Source organism: Apis mellifera, linkage group LG9, assembly GCF_003254395.2.
Source record: "Apis mellifera strain DH4 linkage group LG9, Amel_HAv3.1, whole genome shotgun sequence".
Classification (NCBI taxonomy): domain Eukaryota; kingdom Metazoa; phylum Arthropoda; class Insecta; order Hymenoptera; family Apidae; genus Apis; species Apis mellifera.
The window spans coordinates 5,514,207-5,538,388 of NC_037646.1; the positions used below are offsets into that span (position 1 = coordinate 5,514,207).

General features: G+C 36.8%; 1 protein-coding gene across 1 annotated transcript; it reads right to left on the minus strand.

The window, feature by feature from the left end:
* Positions 1-1,131: 1,131 nt before the first annotated feature.
* Positions 1,132-23,778, minus strand: LOC113219007 (zinc finger protein 524-like). The gene is made up of 3 exons (XM_026442953.1): positions 23,751-23,778; positions 18,755-19,030; positions 1,132-1,433 (listed from the first exon to the last, which is right to left on the minus strand). The coding sequence occupies exons 1-3, from the start codon at positions 23,776-23,778 to the stop codon at positions 1,132-1,134; spliced, it is 606 nt and encodes a 201-aa protein (XP_026298738.1).
* Positions 23,779-24,182: the final 404 nt, after the last annotated feature.

Here is a 24,182-nt window from a genome sequence, read left to right on the forward strand (position 1 = left end):
CTGTTCTCGGATGCGTCGACCGTCAATGAAAAAACAACAACAAACAACAAACGGCTAATTCGCCAGCAATCGAGAAGGAACTTTATCGTCGCATCGTAATGATCGATCGTAAAAAACCCGGTTCGAGTCGCGCCGAAGACGAATCAAATTTAAAAATCGGCCCGTCGAAGGTAAGTTCCCGCGGTTAACGATTGCGGCAGCCACGCGCATGCGCGTGCGCCGCTGCTATTCCCGACCGATCGTTCTCGCGCGTGCGCACCACACGAATGTCCCCTTACAATTATATTTGCGCACGCGCGTAACTCACTGTGCGCGGCGCTCTGCTCGCTCGCTTTTTCTTCTCTTAATTTTCTTTTTTTTTTTATTCTTTTTTTTTTTTTTTTTTTTTTTACTCGATAACTAACACGACAAAGCCCACCCCAAAAAATGTCGCACGCTAAACGTCGTACACATCGTGTGTTTACAAAAAAAGTTCCCCTTCCCCTTCTCTCCCACGCGATAGGAGAATCCCGTCGATTTCTTAAGCGTAGAACCTATAAAAGATTTGGTGTTCGAAAAAGAAAAAAGCCGAGAGAGACCGGCCTTTGCGCGGCCGTGACATCAGGGCCGTATCGTAATTATTATGATCTAAAAGTGCGACAATACCCCCCTGTCGGCGCAGCCACCCGCGCTCTCTTTATAATTTTTTTTTTTTCTTCTTATTATACACAGAGCATTAATATATTCGTGAAACACCTTTGAAGGATCAATTCTAAAAGTTTTATTTAACAAGTTATTGCAATTTGAGTTTACGTTAGATGAACAGAGTGCGATGCAACAAAGACAGAGCGATTTCACTCCTAGCTTCGTTTAACGTAAACTTAAATTGCTTAATAACTTGATAAACAAGATTGAAATTTTTTCCATATCAATTTTTTCTTATTACGTTCGTTCTTCACCTTTAGAATCGACTTTTCAAAAACGTATCACAAATATATCAATCTTATATCTTTATATGTATAATATATATATATATATATTCATTGTTACTTTTTTTCTGATTTTCTTGCTTTTGGGGCGCGTGTACGTACGTGTAAATATATTATATATGTATAAGATATATACAGACGCGTGCACGGTCCAACTCGCGTTTTAGGACAGCGTGTTCATGGTATCATCATATTTACTCATCGCGGAGAGCGCCAAGGTGCCTGTCACGAAATCGTTTAGATCGACCTTTCTTGCCTCGGGGTGTTTGAATTTATAGTGCGTGCGCAGGTTGTCGCTACGTGTGTACGTGGCACGACAGAGAGGACACTCAAACCTGCCGGGGAAGTGGACGTGGTAGTGGTTCCTGATGTGCGTCACGACCTTGCCGCACAGCTTGCACCTGTGAAGGTTGCAGCCGCCTGGCACCCGGTCAAAGGTCAGCCGCATGTGCCAGGCTTTTGAACCTGCAACATCAACACAAGACAAGTCACTTTCAACTGTTGGCCTCCCAACACGACCTATACGACGACGAGCCGCCCGCGGCCCACTCTCTGTGTCGACGGCGGCTCGATCGCTTCTCTCTTTCTCTCTCTCTTTTTCTTTCCTCTCATCTATACTCTCTCTCTCTCGTTCTCTCAGTCTCAGTTTCTCCCTCTTCGCCTTTTGCGCCTCCTCCTTATCTCCTCCTCCTCATCCTTCGTCTCCTCCGCCTCTCTCCTCTTTTCTCCCCTCATAGCTCGCCTCTTCCTCTCTTTTACCTTTTTTTTTTTTTTTTTTTTTTTTTTTTTCATTACCTCCCCACTAATTTTCCCATCCGTTTACCCTCCTACTTACGAATCAAGGCCGTGATCGTGCCACGCGTATATATATATGTCTATACACGTTCTCTCTTCCCTCTCTTCCCCTCTTTCCGAAGAGAAGTTTTCCTCCACGCCTCGCTTTTTAAAGCCACCACATTTCTCCTCCACCCCCGAGAAGCGAGGTCGTTCACGCGTCACCCTTCTTCTAAGTGTCGTGCAGCGGTTTGGCGCGCGAGAGAGAGGATCGAGGGACGGTGATGGATCGATAGATGTATCCTCGCGGGACTACGCACGAGTTTTTTTTTTTTCTTTTTTTTTCTTTTTGAGATTCGAAAAAGGGAGATGTATATCTCGCGTACAGAAGAAAGAAAAAGAGATACGAATTTTTTCTTTTTTTTTTTTCCCGCTAATGAAAATTGGTTGGGAATTTAAACGCGCGCACGCGTTGACCAAGAGAAAAAAAAAAATACGTTTCGCGTATTTAGAGCACGATTGATCAGACTTGATGCGTGTTTGTTGTTGAGTGAGGTAGAAAGTGTAATTTTTTGCTCGATTCGTGTGGTATATATATATATGTATGAAGATAATCGTAGAGATCGCGATGAATCGATATTGATAAAATAATTATCTCTAATTTATCACAACTTTTGAATAATTTTCGATTTTTATTTTAAGATCGATCAGATGTTTATTATTATGTTGTTGTAATTGTGCGATTCGAAATAACATTGTTATAAAATCATAAAGTAAGTATTGCGTTAATAAAAATTATAGCACGAATAAGTTAATAAAAACATAATCTTAAATTGAAATTTGTTTAATTAAATATCGTGAGTATAAGAGTCTTATAAGAGTCAACATCGAGTAATTTTTACGGTGTACAAGCAAAGAAAAAAATCTATTACTGTTTTATTAAGTTTATAATACTCACCGATAATAAGAAAAAAAATTTGTTGAACAATTTAATTTAACTACGTTTTGGACAAATTCCATTTAAATTTATATATATCGAGCAAAAAGCTTATTTATCAATGTGATACATCGAAAGGGTTGATTTTAGGATGTAGTGATAACAATTTTTGAAGAAAATAAATTTTATTGAAACAACCCTATACATTATATTTTATTACGTTAATTAATACATTATATATAATTAACGATTTATTTATTTAAGTTTAAATCAACGAATAATTTAAATCAATATTTAATTAAGACTCGTTTTTATATATAATTCTTTAGTAAAATCATAAAAATTATATATATATATATAATTATATTTAATTATTACTTACGATAAGTTCGATCCCATCATTACTGACGATCAATTTTTATATAATTACAATACACTTTTTTTTTTGTTTCATCCTTAAAAAAAAAAAATTTTTTTTCTCTTGGTCAATAGCGTCGTCAATCCATCGATCAATCAAATATTTAATTTAATTTAAAATCTCGTCTCTTTCAAATCATTGAAAAGCTTAGAGAACACTCCATTACATTGAACAACGATACCAATCTATTTATCGAAATGAAATAACACGAACCAATTAAAAATTTTATCACGACAACACAATTCCGCGTTAATTACCACCTTGTGTTCATCTTATTTACAACATAAATGTAAAAGGACAAAATAATAATAGAAAAAAAAAAAAAAAAAAAAAAAAGAGGGAAGGAAAGAGGGAAAGGGACAAGAAGGGAAACAATCATATTATTGTCGCATAAATGAAAGGACTGTACATCGGGATTAAGTGCAACACACATTTACTTTTGCGTAAAAAAAAAAAGTAGTCCTCTGTAAAAGAAAAAGAAGAAGAGAGAAAGAAAAAAGAAAAAAAAAAGAAAGAAAGAAAGAAAGAAAGAAACGATCGTTCAAACTTCCAAACCAGTGCAATTAACAAGAAAATGCATGACGTGGGTGACGTGTACAAGTTTGCTACAAATTCTGTGCGTAGGCAAAGCGAGCTCTCCAAAATAAAAATTAAATTCGGATGATTGATTGCTTGATCGAGTTAATAATCAATTATAAATAAATACACGACGTGTAAAAACTTCATCCGAATAAAATGAAAATAGGAAATGAAAACCGAGAATAAAGAGGTAAAGATAAAAAGTAATAATAATAATAATAATAATAATATGATTCGTCAGTTAACGATAAAGCAATGATTGCTTCTAATAATCGTGAGATAGAAGAAATTTCGTATGCAATAATACACATTGTGTATTATCGCAATCTTGAATAAATTCAAGATCTGCCTAACAGTGTGATGGAGTACTCTCTAAGCGAATGATTAATACTGTCGCCCAACTTCCCAACCTGGTGACACACAGAACACCTACCAGTGTCGGGTTCGTTTTTGCAACGACGTCGAGGGACACATCGGTGAAATTATATATACCAGAATGTTTGCACGGATGCTGCATCGAATGAACAGGCGGCAGCTATTTATTGCGCGGTAACGGCCATATGAAAAGAATTGTTATTCGTTGATGAGGTCTGCGTGAAGGCGGGTAGCGATGGGTTCGAGTCTCTTGCGAGTTGATGCATAACGAACAATATTGAAATGGAGAAATTTGATTTGAAAAGTATACGTCTTTATATACGTTCCAACCTTGTATTAATTATACGATCATTAATCAGAATTCATTACACAATTTTTTATTATATTTATTTTCGTATGTGTTTTGGAAAAACAGAAAGGCAAACTTATTTGATAAATTCATTATTATTTACATCGAATTCTCAAAGTTGAAGTAGTATATTCCATACATTTCTGAATCTCATAATCTACTTTCAACATCGTCAAATAATTCTTTCTTAACAACAATTATTCATTCCATATAACAAGGTTCGAACATTACCGGTTCACTGAGCCGAGGAACATTAAATTCCTGAAATATTGCCCGATTCTATGAAATTGGTGTTCAACCGTTAAATTGATTCATGCTCGATCCCATCGCTAAACCGCCTGCAAGGCTGGTAAGGCTACATTCGAGGTGTTCTATGATCTGTAAAAATAAAGTCCCGTGGAGGAAATCCAGACAATAGACAGAGAGAGACAGAAAAAGACAGAGAAAGAGTGAGAGAGAGAGAGAGAAAGAGAGAAAGGTGAGTTTGATCTCAGGGACCGATCAATATTTTCTCAAACAGTTAAACAGTTTTCAGCGTTTCACGTGATTCGAAGCGTGTGTATCGGTGTCGATAACGGGAACGAGTAATCTTTTTTATTTTTCAAAATACATATTATGATTCCGAGCGTGTAGAGAACTCCATTTTAAATAGCGCACAAACCACGAACGTGCCTATAGCAACACGTTCGTGTAACACGAGATGTGTGCACGTGTAATACACACCTGTGTAAATGCACATAATTTGCTTGTGTACGCGTTAGATGTCGCTACAATCGCGATACGATTGGGAAGGAAAATATGGATGTTGGTTAAAATTCATATTTTTATAGAAAATATATACATTGATCCCTTGGATATTATTTTTTTATGTATTAAATAATATTTTTAACGTTTTTAATGTTAATGTTAATTTTTTAAAATATTTTTTAGTAAGTAAAAATTCGCAGTTTATACACGTGGAAGCGTGAAAATAAAGTTTTTGCAGTTTTGGTTTTGCTTTTTTTTTTTTTTTTTTGAGAAAAATGACTTGGAAACATAATATTTGTATATCGAATTCTTTGTATACCGATAGATTTAATTGTAATTGAATACAGGAAATAAAATTCTATTTTATATTAATAAAAATATATTTATATCAAGAGAAATGATATTAAATGGAATAGATTTAATTCAAATTGAAAGAAATTAGCGGCAAGAGTTGATTATAAATAAGATAATGTCAACGATAGGAAGCAAATTGCGATATTGATTTACAGTTACCAACGAGAATAGAAATAACAGTGTGTATATATATATAAAGATCTATATTGGAGTGTATAAAGTTAATATTTAATCGTTGAATTTATTTATCTTATCTAGCCTTGTCGTTAGCCAACGATCAAAAAGATTTAACTTTTGAAAAAAAAAAAAAAAAAAAACATTTAACTCTTTAAAAAACTTTATCGTATTTAATTAAAATTGCATTAACAACAACTAATATCGTCATATTTTTTATTTTTAAACTTCTTACTTGATAATGGGAAAAGACAATTAAGTTGAAAATAATCTGAAAGGACGTTAATAGGATTAAAAAGATTCGTCCAGATATAGAAATATATTGCCCGCAAACGTATTCTCGCAGAATACGTTTCTGAATAACCGCAGAGAGAATAGTTCGCAGAGTTCTGTAAGATATGGACAGCCTAGACATGCGCGTAGACACACTTTGCATATACTATTCATAGATACTGTATACGAACCGTGATATCGTAGTTTATTATCCACAAGCACGTGTCGTCTACGTACGAAGCGAAGATTGGATTTAAAAATAGCTTCAACTTCCATAACAAAATGTATCGTAAATTTTCTTCTGATATAAAATCCTTTTCTCTATGGATAATAAACAAATCCTTAAAATAAAAATAAAAAAAAAATAAAAATAAAAATATGAAATAGTCGAAAAGATTGTAAAAGATTGAAATTATTACTCCCTACTTCAGCCCCTAAACTTTTAAATATTCTTTTTATAAAATTCTATGCAAAGGGAAAAATAATAATTTTTCGAAGTTATTTATTAACGAAAATTTAACAATTTAATTTTAACATTTTCCAAAGTCGTTCTCCTCAAAAAACAAAAAAAAAAAAAAGAACTAAAATTTTACAAAATTTTGCAAAATCCATACGCTGCACTTCCGCCACTTTTCCCTACTAAATAAGAATCACCCTCTTCCCTTTCGTACAACGAGTGCAAAAACATGTGTGTACATGTGAGTATGAGAGAGAAAGATAGAGAGAGAGAGAGAGAGCGCACGTGTGAATATATCTGGTGCTGATAAAACGATTGCACGTCGAGTCGAACGTATCGATCTCTGCTGTATTCACGCTACCACCTCTGTCCCCGATTAACGGATACACAATTTAAATAATATTTTCGCGATACGTTAGATAACAGGCGTTCACGATGAAAAGGTGAAAGGTCGATTTGGTTCAGGATCGATTGATCGGTTCAACGTTGGATGGGAAAAGGGATGATGTTCAAGGGATGATGGAGGCGAAAAGGGGTGGAGAAAGGAGGGGAGGGGAGGGGAGGGAAGAGGAGGGGAGATGAGGATTGGGGGAAAGTGAAGGGAGGAACTGAACGTTAGGCGAAAAAAGGGGGAGGGGAGCGTTCAAAGACGTTAAAACTTTTGACGTTCCGCAGCTGGTTCGATTTTCAATAAAATCTGATTTCCGACGAGCACGTTTTCATTTCGACGAGGTGCACAAACGTTGCGTAGAGGAACGCTGCAGCAGGAATACAGTTTAAACGTTCGATTCGTTCGACGCCGTCGTGCTCGTTGCGAAAGAATCTTCTACAACCCTGTTCCTTTACACATTGATGTATATGTACACGTATATAAATATATGTATATATATATATATATATAATATTGATAACGGTGGCCTCTTCACGATAACAGATGCACGAGAGGAAAATGGTTTCTTTTTTTTCTTTTTCTTTTTTTTTTTTTTGAGAAAAAGTAAATCGAAAATGTGGAACGAGATCTTTTAAGCTCGTGAACAGTGCAGAGCATCTCTCGCTTCTTCTTCTTTTGGATGATGAGCTTCGATGCTATCGTTCGAGATAAATGACTTTGTATGGGAAACAAGAGTTTACAGAGAAATTGGTCGAATCAAATTTTCAATTCCAACCAGTTTTTTTTTTAATTTTATGGAATATTTATTCGTGAAGTTAAAATTGATATTGGTCGGTAATTAAAGAGAGTTACGAGAGATGTTCTATTTTAAACTTTTAAATTAGATATTTTTTTTTTTTTTTTATATTGACTTTTGATAAAAATAAATGTAAATGAAATTAATTTACGTTGAATAATTTAATTAATTCGCGTGTTTTATTTTTCAAAAATATTTATTTCTCTTTTAATATTCAATATCGAAAATTATTCCATGTTAAAATTCAAGACCAAAAATTGAGTGGAAATTATAATCAATTTTATTACCTCTATTTTTTTCTTATTATTTTTAAAATAACAGTTAAAATATGCTTTCATAATAAAGATATTAGTATGAAATAAGAATAAGAACATCAATTTCTGAGATAAGTAAAAAAAAAAAAAAAGAAATAAGGAATCTTTAAATAATAAACTAACAAAAAATTAAATTATTCGAGAAATTATCATAATTAAGTTCGACTTAGCTCTTTTTTTTTCTCTCTTTTCTAATTAACATAAACATCGAATCTAAATAGTTCAATTTAGAATCAATTCGTATATATTTTTATCCTATGCATACGTTCAATTCAAATTATATATTATACATGTTAAATACGTATGTAAAGTATTTGTTAGCATATATGCGATGATTGGCAGAGATCCGATCAATCGTGAATAAATATGTCGACCAATCGACCAATTCCAATTTAAGATTCCTATTTTTCTTACTCCCTTATCAAAGAATTATATCAAGTAAAAAAATATTACTTTAACATCGCTTGATGGCTAAAATGGATTATTTTAACTATCCATTTAAATGGATTTTTTTATCTACCTGATTAATGATGGACGATAATTAAAAGAATAACAAAAAACTTAAATAAAACTTGAATCTACTGATAAACCTATACTTAAAATAATCAAATAATAATAATAATAACAATAAAAACTATTAAATCCATAAATATAAATCTTTTCAAAATAATAATTGACAATTTTTATCAATTACCTATAAATAAAATATTACCTTATTAATTTTCAATATTTTTTGAAATTGCTACTCAACAGTGTAGAGAAGAAAAATATAATAAACCTTCAAAATTACTCATCTAAACGACTCTCCCTTCTTCGTACACAAATCTTTGGATCCTATGATCCATTGGTCAAGATCTCTCTCCACATTTTCTCCATATATAAATTTCCGCGAAGAGATAGCTCACCTTCTCTCATCAAAACGCGACCTATTATCAGTAACGAGTAATCTGCGTACTCGCAGATCCGATAATACGATACGTTTTGTATTAGTGAATGATATATATATATCCTCGGTTAGACTTTTGTTAGACTATCCGCTGCTGGATAATATGCGTTAGCGTGAGTTGCTGGTTACATTGCCTGATCCTTTCTCGGATGAACGACAAAGGCATGATGTAGGCAGTTGTGCTCCCCGAATACACAAATATATATATATATATCTGTGTGTGAATGTGTGTATAAAAAGAAAAGAGAGAGAGAGACAGAAAGAAACAGAGAATGAAACAGAGCATTGAGAGATGTACGAGCGAAAGAGAGAAAGAAAGAGAGAGAGAGAGAGATTAATTGACACTGAAAACGAGGAAAATACAGGAGAAGCATCTGCGCATCGAGAAGAGATGGTACATAATCTCCTGCCCTCTCCTGACTGAAACGAGAATCTCCTCTTTTTCCAAAAAAGGGGGGAAAAAAAAAGTACATATACATATACATATATAAATAATCTAAAAGAGAAAAGTAGAAGATAAGACGAAAAAATAAATAAATAAATAAATAATTCGATCGATCTTCTTTCCTCCGTAAAAAAAAAAAAAAATCATCGAAAGAACGTGTAGTATCATCAACATCTCGTAGCTCTCGTCGAAGCGCATCGACCACGAAGCACAACATCCCCCTCTTTTGCACGTCTCCTTTTATCAATCTTTTATTATATTTTTCCTCCTCGCCCCTACCCCTCCTCCTTTCCTTCCATCCTCATCCTCATCCTCCTCCATCACCTCTTTAATCCAGCCCTTCCCAAAAATAGCGGACGGCTAGCTGGAGGTGTTTTTACAACCGTATCGAGCGATGTGTAATCCCCGCCGTGCGATAAAGTACACATACCCGTGGTCCACGGTTTGAATTTGCTTTGAATCATCATGTTATTTATTTCACAAAATCTGTTCAGTACAAAAATATTACAGTATATGTATATATATATATATATATTTATATTCTTGTAAATATATATATATTTCATTATATCGTTATCATCCTCTTCCTTGCCGCTTTATTAATATAATTAGTTTTATTATTTCTAGATTAGGAATTTCTAATTTCTAGGTACATCGAGTGTGTGTGTGTGTTGTGTGTATACGTGTATACGTGTGTGCATATGTACGCGTGTGTGTTATTTCACGACGGTTTTTAAATATTTCGTATCGTGGTATGTAAAAATCTAACGCTGGTGCAGACAAACGGGCGGTTTATGGCACGTTCGGTTTATTTATTTATTTATTTTTTTTTTCTCTCTCCTTTTTTTTCCCCGTGACTTCTATCAGGGAGGAATTCGAGATCGATGTGCAATAGATGATAATGTCCGTCCTGTTCAAGGCGATAACTTGATCGAACTTGATCCGGTTTTAAATTGTCGAAAGGAAAAGTCGTTCTTGAGATCGATTATAAACACGGGTTCCATATAAATTGTATCGTTATATTATGCGTGCGTCTAATTGACGAATCAAGTTTTCAGACTTGTTCGAGGTAGATTATACAGGTTGCTGTAATAAACATTCTTCACGAACGTGTTCCAGCATCCTGTCCAGATGCTGTCTAAACATGCAGCCTCTGTTTAATATCTAACCAATCGATATACATATATATATATATGTATATACACTTCTCTCGCCTTCTGTTTTCAGAGGAAAGGAAGTATCATCGCATCAGATCCACTGATCCTTCATATTCCTTTTACCACGATATCAATTAACCTGTCAACGAACGAGCGATAAATATAATAAACCACCCGAAATTTAAACGAAGAAGTTGAAAAATTTCGTTAATTCCATTACAATCCATTTACAATCTCTCGTTGTTTTACAAATCTCTCTCGTTAATCTCGAGGATGATAAACGGCAAACGGATGATGAGCTCGATACTCGAATTTTTTTTTTTATCCACCGATATCCCCGAAGAACCTGTCCTGATAAAAGCCCTATAATATAGGCACGATGGAAATGGAATGGCTTGCAAAGGAATGAAAGATGGATAGATTGATAGAGGAGCAACGGGGCCGATACGGGGCATTTAATCGCGTGGAGGATCCGTAGGAAATGTAACTCCAAAGACTCTCTTTCAACTCTACTCCCCGGCCAGATATGGAGTGCACACGTGGTGGAGGCGTTTGTTCGAAGATCGATCGACCAGCGCGGAGGAGTGCTGGCTTCGAAAAGAAGCCGGAGGCGAGCACGAGCGTTTGGAAAACGTGGCATATCTGGGCCACGAATGGCCACCACCACAGTGATACGTTTCCGGATCGAGCGAGCTGGCTCCCGAAGTGGCTATCGCGACTTTTCCCCGGCTGCATTAGCTAATCAGGCAAAAGAGAAAGGGGAGGGAGGGGAAGGAAGGGAGAGAAAGGGAGTAGCAGCTCGACGAAATGACCTGTATTCCGATTGAACGGGGCTCGGCGTGCGGTTCTCCGCGAGGGGGGCGGATGAAGTCGTTCAAAATCCGATTCCTTCCCTTATTTTCGCGAGAAACTTTTCCAACCAGCGTGGAGGAAAACCGTGGAGGACACGATCGAGGGACGCAAAGTAGCAGGGAGAGGAAAAAGCTTCTATCATCTTGCTCGTACCGAGTTTCTTTGTGCACCTGAATTTACTCGTTCAAACGATATTGGATACAATGGAATTGAAGGAAACTGGCCCGTCCCCTAATGGCGATCCGGATGGACCGATATCATCGGATCCGATTCTGCGTGTATCAGAGCAGTTTACAAGGGAGGCGAATTCCTATTGTATTTCTATTCTCTTCTTCTTCTTCTTCTTTTTCTTCTTCTTCTCCTCCGTGTTTTTTTCCATTTTCGTAAAATTCCGCATTTGTTCGTCGCCGATATGAAAGGGAAGGGAGTATCGTCGAGGAGGGTATTTACGTTGATCAGAAATCGATCGTGTTATCGGGAGCGTATTTTCTGCGGGAAAAGTTTTTCGAGGGAAAACTCCTCGAAAGTTAAAACGGTAAAAAAAAGGGTATGACAAGCGTACAACTGTCGCGAATTTGAACGGGCTTTTGTACTTGGGAAAACCGAGGATTCGTGTGGATGGTCCTGGAGACATGCCTTCTTCGTATTATTCGCGGGGCAACATCGAAACAAATGAAACGAAATCTTGATACCGTTCTCCTTCAACGACGCAACAATTACAATCCGTTATCAGAATCTTGCCTTTATTCGATCGATTATTTACGGAGATAATTAAACTGTTTATTTCCAAATTCATTTTTTCAAAAACTTGAAGAAAGACGAGATCGTCGCGTCGATTCCCTTTAAGAGGGAACGAGAGTACACGAAAATTCGTGGCCACCCGTTACGTGCACAGCTCGCAAAGGGGAGCAAGTAATTCCAGGCCGAGAGTTCTGGCGAATCTTACGCTGTGAGTTAGTGGGCCGAGTTGCGCCACAATGGAGGCAGCTGCATGGACGCAGTCCGGGAACGAGAAGCCCGGTTCCCGGACAAACGTATCGCGGCGATGGCCAACAACGACGGCTACACACCCGGTATACGAGCAGTGCCAGCAGCACCGCCACCGCCTAGCACACCGCCGCCCGTCTCTGCACCCTCTCTGCACGAGTCGGTATTTTCCTCGGCTCGGAGAGGGTCGAAAGGGCGGAGGCATCCCACAGCAGGGCAGCTGGAACTCTGACCTTGCGGGGCGCAACCCCCTCTCTCTTCCCCAGTGAGACACCACTGGCCAACGCTGTAACAGAGAGAGAGAAAGAGAGAGAAAGAGAGAGAGCGAGAGAGACAGAGAGAAGAACGTGAGAGAGAGAAGGGGAGGGAGCGCTATGTGGTGATTGATCAACGTGCAAGGGGAGAGTGGTGAAGAGAAAGAGAGAGAGAGAAATAGGAAAAATCGTGGATGGATCCAACTATTTTTCGAGATGATTCTCGACGACAAGAACGAATTTTTACGATACAATTTGCATACGACAACATCGATCAACGAGTTACGGTTTCTTGGCAACTGCGCTGAATTAGAATGCGGTAGAGAGAGAGAGAGAGAGAGAGAGTAGAATTATGGATGGAACACGCGAGACGATCCGTTAAGGATGGCAGAAACTTGGAGGAGTCGAAGAACATCCCATCGAGTACGAGTTTATATATCTCTTTCTCTCTCTTCCTCTCTCCAAGGGTGTGTAGCTCTACGATTGACCGCGTGTTTGTGTGTATGGATATGAAGGGGGTATGATACACATGAACGGAATAGAAAACAATCGTCAAACAATTGTCACAGCGGAAAACGCTATTCCACGATATTATATACTTTTCCCTCCTCGAACCCTTCGCTTGAAATCCCAACCGTTTCCGCGCGCCTTTCTCGTCCCTCCCTTTCCCTGCCACCAGGTGGAACACCCGTTACCCTTACCGAAAAAGGAGACCATAGGCGATCCTATCTGTCGAAGAGGGAAGGGAAAAAAGGGGCGAAAATTCGGAGGGAAGATTCGTTTTCGGTTTGGACAATTGGAACGACGACTTATCGACTTGTTTAGAAGCTATAAAGGTTGAAATTTACAGTTGTCGCTTGTACGATAAAATTAGGATAAGAGGAAGTTGTAGATATAACTCGTGGGGGGGAGGTTAAAAGCTTTCCTGGCACGACCGATTCATTTTTAATGGCCGCAAAACATCCGAGCTCCACTGTGTCTTGCTTTATCTAGCGCGAAACTCGGAATGTATGGGGGTGAGGATAAATATAATTTCACCATCTCATGCCAGGAATCCGTAAATTTCGGGGGCTAGGCTAGTGTAGCTTCTACGTGCAGGGGTGGGTGCACCCCTCTCTCTCGGAATAACGTATAGGTTCAGCTAGGTGGGAGGAATAATCTCCAGGTCGGTGGTGGTGTGGAGAGAGGCCGCCAATAACTAACGCTGATTGATCACACGATCGAGGAAAGAAAATAATGACACGCTCGAGGTGTTGGACGAACGCAAACAGAAAGGGGTGACCGAAACGGAGGATCGACGTTTAAATTGCAATAATCGTTCGAACGTGTGATACAATTCCTGCCATTTGGACGAAAAAGATATATATATGTAAAAAGAGGATACATATGTGTGAAATGAAATATTTTTTGAAATTTCTCGTCTTGAAAGTAAATCTATTTAATATTTTCCTCGATCTTTTGCTAAAAGTTTTCGAATTTTATCTAACGATTTTTGCTAAGCAAATGAAGTATCATATTAGAAATGACTCATGAAGTCTAGAAATAGAATCGTTATGACAGTGATGATCTCACGACAGTGTAAAAAGTTAATTAAGCTACTTCTATATAGATGCAAGAATATTAGAATTTATTCTAATAATATTTCTTTCTTTAAGTTATAAACCAAGTTTTATTCGTACCGATCGCTAATTTTAAATTATATGTATAATTTTTGTCGCTCGACGAATCAGTTAATAAAAAAAAAAAGAAAAAGAAAAAGATCTCGATTACAAAATTATCCTTAAAATATTTCTCCCGAAGAAAATACCTTACAATATTATAATAAATATTGTTAATCATGGTAAATATTTTACCATTTAATAAATTGATGAAGAATGAGACGTTCTCAGTAAAAATATAATTCCAGAAAATATCTTAATTAATCACGATATATTTGAGAATTTAACCACGTCATATTCGCGATATTTGATTCTTTCTCGTATCATCAGATTTACAAGATATGATTTCACTTGCGTCATCACTTCGCCTATGCAATGTAACGGCCGTGGGTGAAAAGAAGACGGAATCGCAACACGCGCGAATTCAAATCGAAATCTCGCATCGTACGAATAATTTCAGCCCGTTTAAACGTCTCGTTCGAGCATGTATGTACATTATATGAGTAATGCTCCCTATTTGAATAATTCACGATCCAAATATGACGCGGTATTTCAAAGAGATTAGTAATCCATTAAATATTGCATTAAGTCTAGCTAAATCGCTATTGGGAACAGGATGAAAGCTTTGAAACGAGACAATTCCGCTGCATCCATCCCGCGCCGACTATCTATCTCGATTAACCTTCATTATCCGTATCTGTAATTTATTATAACCGTCATATTTTATCATTTTCAAAGGGAAAAATCAACGAGAGATTTCAAATCTTGTCGAATCCCCGAATAATTTAGAATAGCAATTCGAAATCGTTAAAAATTTTACCTGCCACCCCTCTCCATTACTCATCAATCTCCCTCCCCTCTCTTTTTCCCTTCTCTCCTATTAAAATTAAAATCTATCTAAAATATTTTCTAATTTAAAATCTTTAAAAAGTACGATATACGAATAACTTTTCGATCGAGCAACCATCTTCTCGTCCGCCATTCCCGAAAAACAGTTCCAACGGAATTAATTCCGCGAGGGGACACTTTCCGGGTTAAAAAACCGGGGTAAAATCGTATTTCACGCCGGCGGTTGAATAAAAATCCGCGAAACTTTTCCTTCCACGGGCGGAAAAATCCGCGCGATATTACCCGCGGCAACTTCGCGGAATAATGGGCGGGGAGAGGTCCTCCAAAGAGCTCGCGGCCGGAAGTCGAGCGGTTGCACACGCGGCGCCATTGTTAATGCCTCGAGAAACAAACATATTCGAACAAAACGCGGCTCCGCTCCTCTCCGCTGTCGCTTCTAATACACCGTCACCTCGGATCTCGAGCGAAAACGAGAAGTTTAAAGGAAGGGGGCGAAACTCGAAAGTTCGGCAAGGCGAGAATCATTCGTCTGTTCCAGTCCGTCTGCCTTCTTCCTTCTCGATCGGAAAGAAGAAAAGAGGAATCGAGTCTTTCTCTCTCTACTCGATGCTATCGGTCTCGAAGACACGCAGTTTCGAAGAGTTTTTCCGCCCCATTGGCTAAGCCAGGCGGAATTTAAAGCGAGACGAAAGGCGAAAGCCTCTTGTCGTGCGTTTCGAGAAAACGAAACTCTTTGCAATGGCGATCCTCTTATCGAGCGAGCTCTACCCCAACCGTTCATCCGTGAAGTACGCCCCCTGTAATAAGGGCGAGAAAGTATGCCTTTAAGAAGCTTATCGCGAAAAGGACTTCCTCTTCCTACTGTTGGAGGACCAGTATGTCATTTTCTACCCCCCCTCCCTCCCTATTTCTTTCTTTCTTCTCACGACAAATTGGTGATGATGGTCTTTTCTTTTCAGAATATCGAACAATCGATGCTAAAATATTCCTTGAAATGCTAATTATTTTACTCGCGGGATCGATGAACCGAGTATTGGTCGAAACGAGAGATTATGAAGGCAATTTTACTCTATGTCTTCCGTGGGTAATAGATAGTAGGTAATTTGAGGAGAATAAGAAAAAGATGGATGGAAGAAAACTGATGGAAGGGATTGTTTGACGAACCAATTAATTGATCGAGATAAAGTCGAAGAGATTGTTTGTTGCGGGAAAGAAATTAATAAATGTATATAATTTACGATTTTAACGAGTTTATCGGGATTTTTGTCGGGCGGATTTAATTGAGAGAGAATAAAAGCTGCAAATTTCGCAGAGGAAAATGATAAAATTTGGGAAGAATAAACATTATGTTATGCTAACCGCAGAAACTTTTAATATATGGTAAGAGTATTAAAGTTGTGTGTGCACTTGGTGCAAAATTATTTTAAGATAGATAGTAGTAGGTCTTTCAGAATTGCGGGATTAATTTTTGAAACCGTTCCTCTCCCTCTGGAAGAAAAACTTTCTTTAAAGATTAAAGTTTTCGCGATCTCGAAAGGAAATAATAAAAATATCGAACGATCGTTCGCTTTAAAAAAAAGGGGACATCGGCGCATTGAAAGATATATAACTCGTTACACGGAATGCGATATACGGTCAAGGTCAAGGTCAATCGAAGACCGACGTAAACCAAATCAAAGCGGATAATTATTGAGTCGCTAATTGATAAAAACGTTGAAATTTCTCCAGCCAAGATATCCGATGACCGGATCGATCTTTCGAGCTTTCCCTCTTTCTCGACTCGACAATCGATAAAACGCCACGGAAAACTTCCAACAACCACCGTAAAATCAACAAATTTACGAGAATCGTCCCTCCCCTCTAAACTTTCCAATAATTTCCACTTCATCGAGCGATAAATAAACGTGTTACGAACAATTCGAATATTTCACCGCTTCTCTTAAGTTCCCTCTTAGAAAAAAAAAAAAAAAAGAAGAACACGATAACAAATCGATACCTTCCAATTACCCGAATAAACGGGACGAAAACTTTCTCGCCTCTCCTCCTCCTTCACCATTTTTCCAATATCCGAGCATAAACTCGACGTTAAACGATCGAAATTTTCCTTTTTACAGGGGGGATTAAGCCGAAGAGAACAAGCGATCCCTATTAATCAAATTAAGACGAGTCTGGAACAAATCCTCCCTCTACCCGGCAAACGCCCGCTATTTATAAGGATATTTTTTGCACAGCGTGGAGCGTGGAGAACAAAGAAGTTATTTAAGCTGGTAATTCGCGGCGACTCGACCCGCATAGCTAACCAACCTCGTCGACGACGGGAGCTTGGGAAAAATAAAACGAAACGCGGAAGTAGTAAGTTCGGGGCGAAGGAGAGATCGATCGAGGGTCGACGATGCAAGAAGACGAGCAAAAAAAAGGACAGGTACATAATTACGTTAATGAAGGGGGGCACCGCGTGTAATTAAATGCAACGAGGATCGAACCGATGAACCGCTTTTTATAATGTAACGTGAAACGTCCCTCTATATATATATATAATTTCCATATCCGACAATAGCGGAGGAAATCAATCCAATTCTCTATGGCGGAATTCTCTCCGTCAAAGATCGAGAATTGTGACACAGACTCCCTTGTATCCAACGACGTATATTGCGAATGTTTAACAGGAAATTGTGAGATTGATCTCGATTATATCGATGAACGTAACTTTTGACTTTTGTTCGAAAGATTATAGAAAGTTTTTGCTTCATCTATTGAAGAAGAAAACTCAAAGAAATTTCAGAAATTTCAGCGTTGATTATATATATATATATATACATATACATACAAATATTTAATTTGTTCATTTTATAATATTAAAAAAAAAAAAAAATAGAAAATTTTCTTAATACTCTTCAAGAACGACTTTTCCTTTTACTTTCAGATTTTTTTTACGTTACAGATGATGGACACTTCATTAGGCCAGCCGTTAGACAATTCGATCGCGAAATTTCCTCGGTTCTGTATCTCTATGACAATATAAAAATTACGCGATGAATTTCGCGATCTCCTCGCCTTCGCCTCGCCTCGCGTCGTGCCGTGTCGAAATCTCGCATTCGTGTATATAAGAAACGCACGTTTGCTTGACTAGCGTATCACCGTTTTCGAGCCGCTCCTATTATTCGCAAAGATGAATACGGAATACGCCGTTGTTGGTCAAGAGCCCGCGAAAAGAACGAGAACGGCGAAACGGTTCTTCACGTTCACTGACGAGACACGAAGACGAAAGACGAAACGATCTTCGACCGCGCGATACGCCACTCTAAAGGGGTGCTGAAGGGAAAGGGCGAGCGTTCGAGTTCGATTTAGAACAAGAAAAAAAAAATTAAATACGTTCCTCTTACCGTATTAATATTAAAACACATTTTTCTCTTTTTAATTATTGAAAGATAATTAAATAAAAATTCCAATTTGATAAGATTGAATGATTCATATTGATGTTAAAATTATATTGGAGTGACGAGGGATTGGAGAATAAAAAAAAAAGAAAAAGAAAAAAAAAATGGCGTTAAACGTCTCGAACGCTCGAGTACCAACCCCTTTTTTGTACACGCAGGGGAGATATTAAAGGACGACTCGGATTAAGAAATGAGCGATTGAAGGAATGGCAAGAAACTATATCACGGATCACTCTCAAGTTCTCAAGTCTGCCCGCTGCCGCTTGACTTCTGCAGTATCTGTATTTCGGGGTGTTTCTGTTTAATGTGACCCTTCAAATTATCCAGCCGTGTCCTACGGCATCCGCACAGGGGGCACACGTAATTCCCCGGATTGTGAGTCAAGTAATGATTCTTTAGATTCGACACTATCCGACCGCACAGTTTGCATTTGCTAGTGTACGTGTACGGCAGCTTTTCGAAAAAGTCCGACAGATTAACTTTCTCAATGCACGTAATTGGCGCGCACTCGGTACCCTGAGGGGTTAAAAGTGTCGTATCTGCAAATAGAGAAAAGTCGTGTGTGAAAAAAAAAAAAAAAAGACGGCCATCGATGATACGTGATCCAAAAGGGGGAGAGAGAGAGAGAGAGAGAGAGAGACATTATTGAAATCCCCCCCCCCCTTATTTTCTTTTCTTTTTTTTTTTTTTGTTTTTGAGCAGCTTTGTGATCAGATCTCACTCTACTCTGAGGGAAGAAGAAGAAGAAGGATTTACACACACAGGTATTAGCACAGTATATATCTGTAAAATCTGTGCCTATCATTTTGTACGTATATGTATATGTATGCATGTATACGTTCGTACGTAATTATTGTTTGTATATAGAATCCATTCTCTGTATTATATTCGTATAGCACGCCGAGAGAAACACGCCGGGAGAAGAAAAATCGATGCTCGATTTATTAGGTGTCATGCAGTGTGTCGACAAAAGAAACCGGTCGCACGTTACATATTACACACGGTGATATAATCATTGTTTTATTATATTATATATATTTATATATAGTATATGTGTGTGTGTGTGTATGTATATATATACATATATATGTATCTATATGCATGTATATATATATATATCCGTCATATCGATTATATTGATTAGTCGAGTATTGTACTTTAAAATGGAAAGGCACCATAAAAAAATTTCTATAGAAAAGTCTGTTATAAAATTGTCCTTTGCAACAAGCCTTCGGGCCTCAGAGACTAGTTTATCATGACTATTTTATATTAAGAGCCCACGCAGGCGACCCACTGAGAAAATTAGGCGTTTGTTTATTATTATTATTATTATTATTATTTCTTTTTTCTCTCTCTCTTTTTTTTTCTTTTCTTTTCTTTTCTTTTCTTTTCTCTTTTTTTTTTCCCTTTTTCTTCATATACTCAGTCTTCGACGTCTTTCACAACCTACGTATGTATGTATAAATATAAATATAATATAATATAGGATCTATAAATAGGTATATAAATAGTTACTTAATACTGATCTTCCTCCCTCCAGTCCTGCGGAACAAGTCTTTCATTACGAGATATAAAGTTACAACATAGCACAAACTATGGTGATATGGAACTGGATAAACCCGGTGGATTATATTATAAATTGATATTATCCGTTCGACCGTGATTCGATTTCGAGGAAAATTTCCTCCCCGATTTCGGAAATCATCCTCTAACGTGGTGGTAATAAACGATGGCCACGCAACACTTCGTCGGCCGAACGTCGCTTTTGTGCAAATCTGATTAATATCTCGAACGTTTCCTCTTTGCTGGAGAAATTCGTGTGTGTGTTCGGAATGTGAACAGTACGGTTAAAACTCGCGTTAAAATTCCATATGTCGCGTGCACAAGTGCAGAGAAGAGCAGTGAGAGTGGTAATTTTTTTTTTATAGAAAATTCGAAGATTTGGAATGTTTTTACTTGCTCGAGGAAGGAAAAAAAATCTAAAAAAAAAAAAAAAAAAAATTAATCGCGTGTACACGCGAGACACGAGACACACGTGGGAGGTAGTATCTACGAACACGATTCAAAAGAGACACTTTGATACAAGTTTTTTTTTTTTTTCCATTCTTTGTACTCGAAATTGACTCTGAGATCTAGAGCTTGTTCGATTTTACGAACACTGGTATTAAAAAAAAAAAAATATATATATATATATATATTAAAATATAGTGGATCGTTTCTTTTAAGAAACGATCGTATTCATAATACGCTTACTTTTCTTAATAGTTATATAGAAACTCTTAAATATTAAATTATAGACGACAATAAATAATGGAATAATTTTCTTACGGGAATAAATTTCAAACACGATAATTAAAAATAAACGAGCGAAATAATTCGCAATAATTCGCTCGGATTAGATTAGAAAAAAGTAAAATTGATTGCAAGAGATTACAAGAAAATGAATCGACGAAGAGCTTTGCCTTATTTGAAGGAACACGCGCGCGAGCGACGCGATTATTTTACGCGACGATTATAATCTCAGTTTTCAGCTTCCTTTGTCCGTTGTTCATATCATCGCGCGTTTATATTTGTTGGATTGTTTCTCTAATGCGCATGCGTGTGTATTATAAATATACAGCCACGAACACGCGATATGGACGCACGCATGCGCACGTGTCTCGTGCGTGTAATCACTCTCCGCCGTTCGTATTTCGCGCGCGCACGTATAAAATTCTAGGTTAGGTAAGCCGGTTCCGATTTCGCTAAAAAGTGTTTGTGCTCTAAACGCATGAACGGCGATATCAATGATCCCTCTCGTATCCCATGCTTCAATTTAATATGCCTTTTCAGATTGTCGGATCTCGTTAATGATATCATGCATATTTGGCATTGGTATTTATCGGGAAAATGCGATTTCATGTGTTTTTTTATGTTCGCTACGCTCTTGCCGCAAAGCTTACAACACTCGGTACCGAGGTTAGAGTGTTCTAGCTTCGACTGACTTTCTTTATTTATATCCTTCTCTTTTTTGCAAGTTCCTGATGTTCCTGGAATTACAAGATCCCGTTTCAATTAGATTTGCTTAGACGACTAATTAATGATTACCGACAATCTCTACTAGACTCATGATAAGATATATATGTATATAGAAAATATATATATATATAAATATATATATAAATTTGTATATACCTTTCATGTAGTCATGTACTCTACGATCAAGTCAAAAAAAAAGGTTGCAGAAAAGAGGGGATTCTCTCAATTAATAACGTTCTCCAATCAATATTACGATGATATTACAAAAAACACCACACTCGTGTGTATATATATATATTTTATATATATATATATATATATATATATATACATATATAATATAATACGTCTATAAATGCCTACTTGTAAACTAAATAATATAAATGTTCATGTCATAGAAGTAAAAAAGAAAAAAATAAATAAATAAATAAATAAATAAATAAAAAACGCACACCTACGATTTTATCATTATCAAATATACAACTCAATAACAATTCAAAACGCAAAGCTAAGGCATAACATGTTGTCACACAACTGAAGAGAACAAACCAACATCGAGAAAAAAGAAAATATTGAAAAGAAGAGGGGAAAAAAAAAAAAAGGGAACAAAGAATAAGAAATATGAAGAAAAAAAAAAAAGAATTCTAAAGTAAAAATTCTAAAGTAGAGAGATATGAAAAGTAAAAGAAGAGGTTCGTTTTAAAAGAATAACGCAAGCGGAAGAGTCCTGGTTGGAAGAGAATTGCTTATAAATGCAATATTTCTCAAAACTGGTATAAAATAAAAATGGTTTCGTCGTCAAAAAAAAAAAGTTTCGCTATTTTTCCTTTATCGACGTTTATACGATGTTTGTACAAATTGATATACACACGCGAAATGTGGATCGTGGAGATTAAAACAGAGACTCGAACTCTTTTCTAGAAAAATTATCTATGACCCTTACCATTTTATCCAAATGATATGAAATTAAAGTAAAACCAAATACTAAAAACGACAACGATGCTAGGAACAAAGATGACAAAAAAGACGAGGACGACGACTACAACGACGACGACAACGACGATGACGACGACGACGACGACGACGACGATGTGTCTGCAAGGGCGTCAATAGTTCTCAAAAAACAAAGAGAAAAAAAAAAAAAGGAAAAAAAAAAAGAAAAAAAAAAAGGTTAAACGAACAATCACGTTAGCAACAAAATCCTTACATTCTCTGACCATCGATGTCACGTATATAACGCAACCTGTTTCTCTCGAGACAATCACACGCGACGAAAATCGCCTCGCAAAGAATAATCACGATTATACCATCGAAAACGACCGCGTTATGTAACTCGTTTTGCCACCGAACCGGTATGACATTCGTGTCCGATCATCTTACGTAACAAAACGCAGCACGACGTTATTATATCCGTATTTTGTTGCTAATATTTTCGTTTACAACTCGTGTAAAACTGGCGATACACATGTTAAAGACAAAATAGCGCAAGAGAGACGCGTGAGAATGTAAGATTAAGATCGGTAGTTACGATGACGTAAGATAAGTGGCATAAAAGGTATTTGTAAGAGGATAGAGAAAACAGTGTGTAAAAGACATGCACAGAGAATCCCGCTGTGATAATGATAATGATATACGTATATATATACATACATACACACGTACATATAGATGTATGGGATATATTTACATATATATACGTATATACATATATATATGTACTCGTTTATAAATAAATTTAATAACTATAGACACAAGACACACGTATATACATTTCTTCCTCGAACGTTCACTCATTCACTCGAAAGCCTCTTGCAAAAATGTTCACACCGTTATTTGGCCACGCACACACAGATTCATTGAATAGGTAGAGGGATAAATGTGTGTGTACATGTATATATGCGTGTGTGTATATATATATATATATATATATATATATATATATATGTATGTACGTGTGTGTGGGATAGAAAGAGGAGGGGCGAAAAATAAATAAATAAAAGGCAACATACATTAGATCACGCGTACCCAGTCATCGATCACACAACTATCTTAAATAACTCAATCACAACAGGAATGTACTGTCCATTTGCTGATTACCAACAGAAGAAATGTCCACTTTGCCGATACCACTTCCCCAAAAAAAAAAAAGAAGAAAAAAAAAGAAAAAAAAAAAAGAAAAAGAACCAAATGTTTTTGTTAGATATAGTATTACAATTCCTATTGTATTATTAACACACTTACTGGATTTGTAACTACCACATAATGACATAGCAAATGCACGATACCATCACCACAACACCAAGGATGAATATTGTGTCATCTATACTCGTATCTATATATATATATATACATATACACATACATATATATATATATATATATATAATACACGCACACACATCGTCAGTTCATGTATACATATATATACACATACACATATACAGGATACGTCGTAGCAAAGAAAGTTGTTCGTGTTTTCTAAAAAGAGGTTACCACTCACTACGCTTGCCAGACTTGGAAATAGAGGGATGCTCGCTTCGTACGCCTATGTACGATTCGACGCGCAAAAATTCTTGCAAACGTGCATGCACATCTCCCTCGATTTCTTAGATCTCGCGTATTTCCATCTCTCGTTTCCATTATTCTTTTCTTAATTACCAATTTTACTTTTAA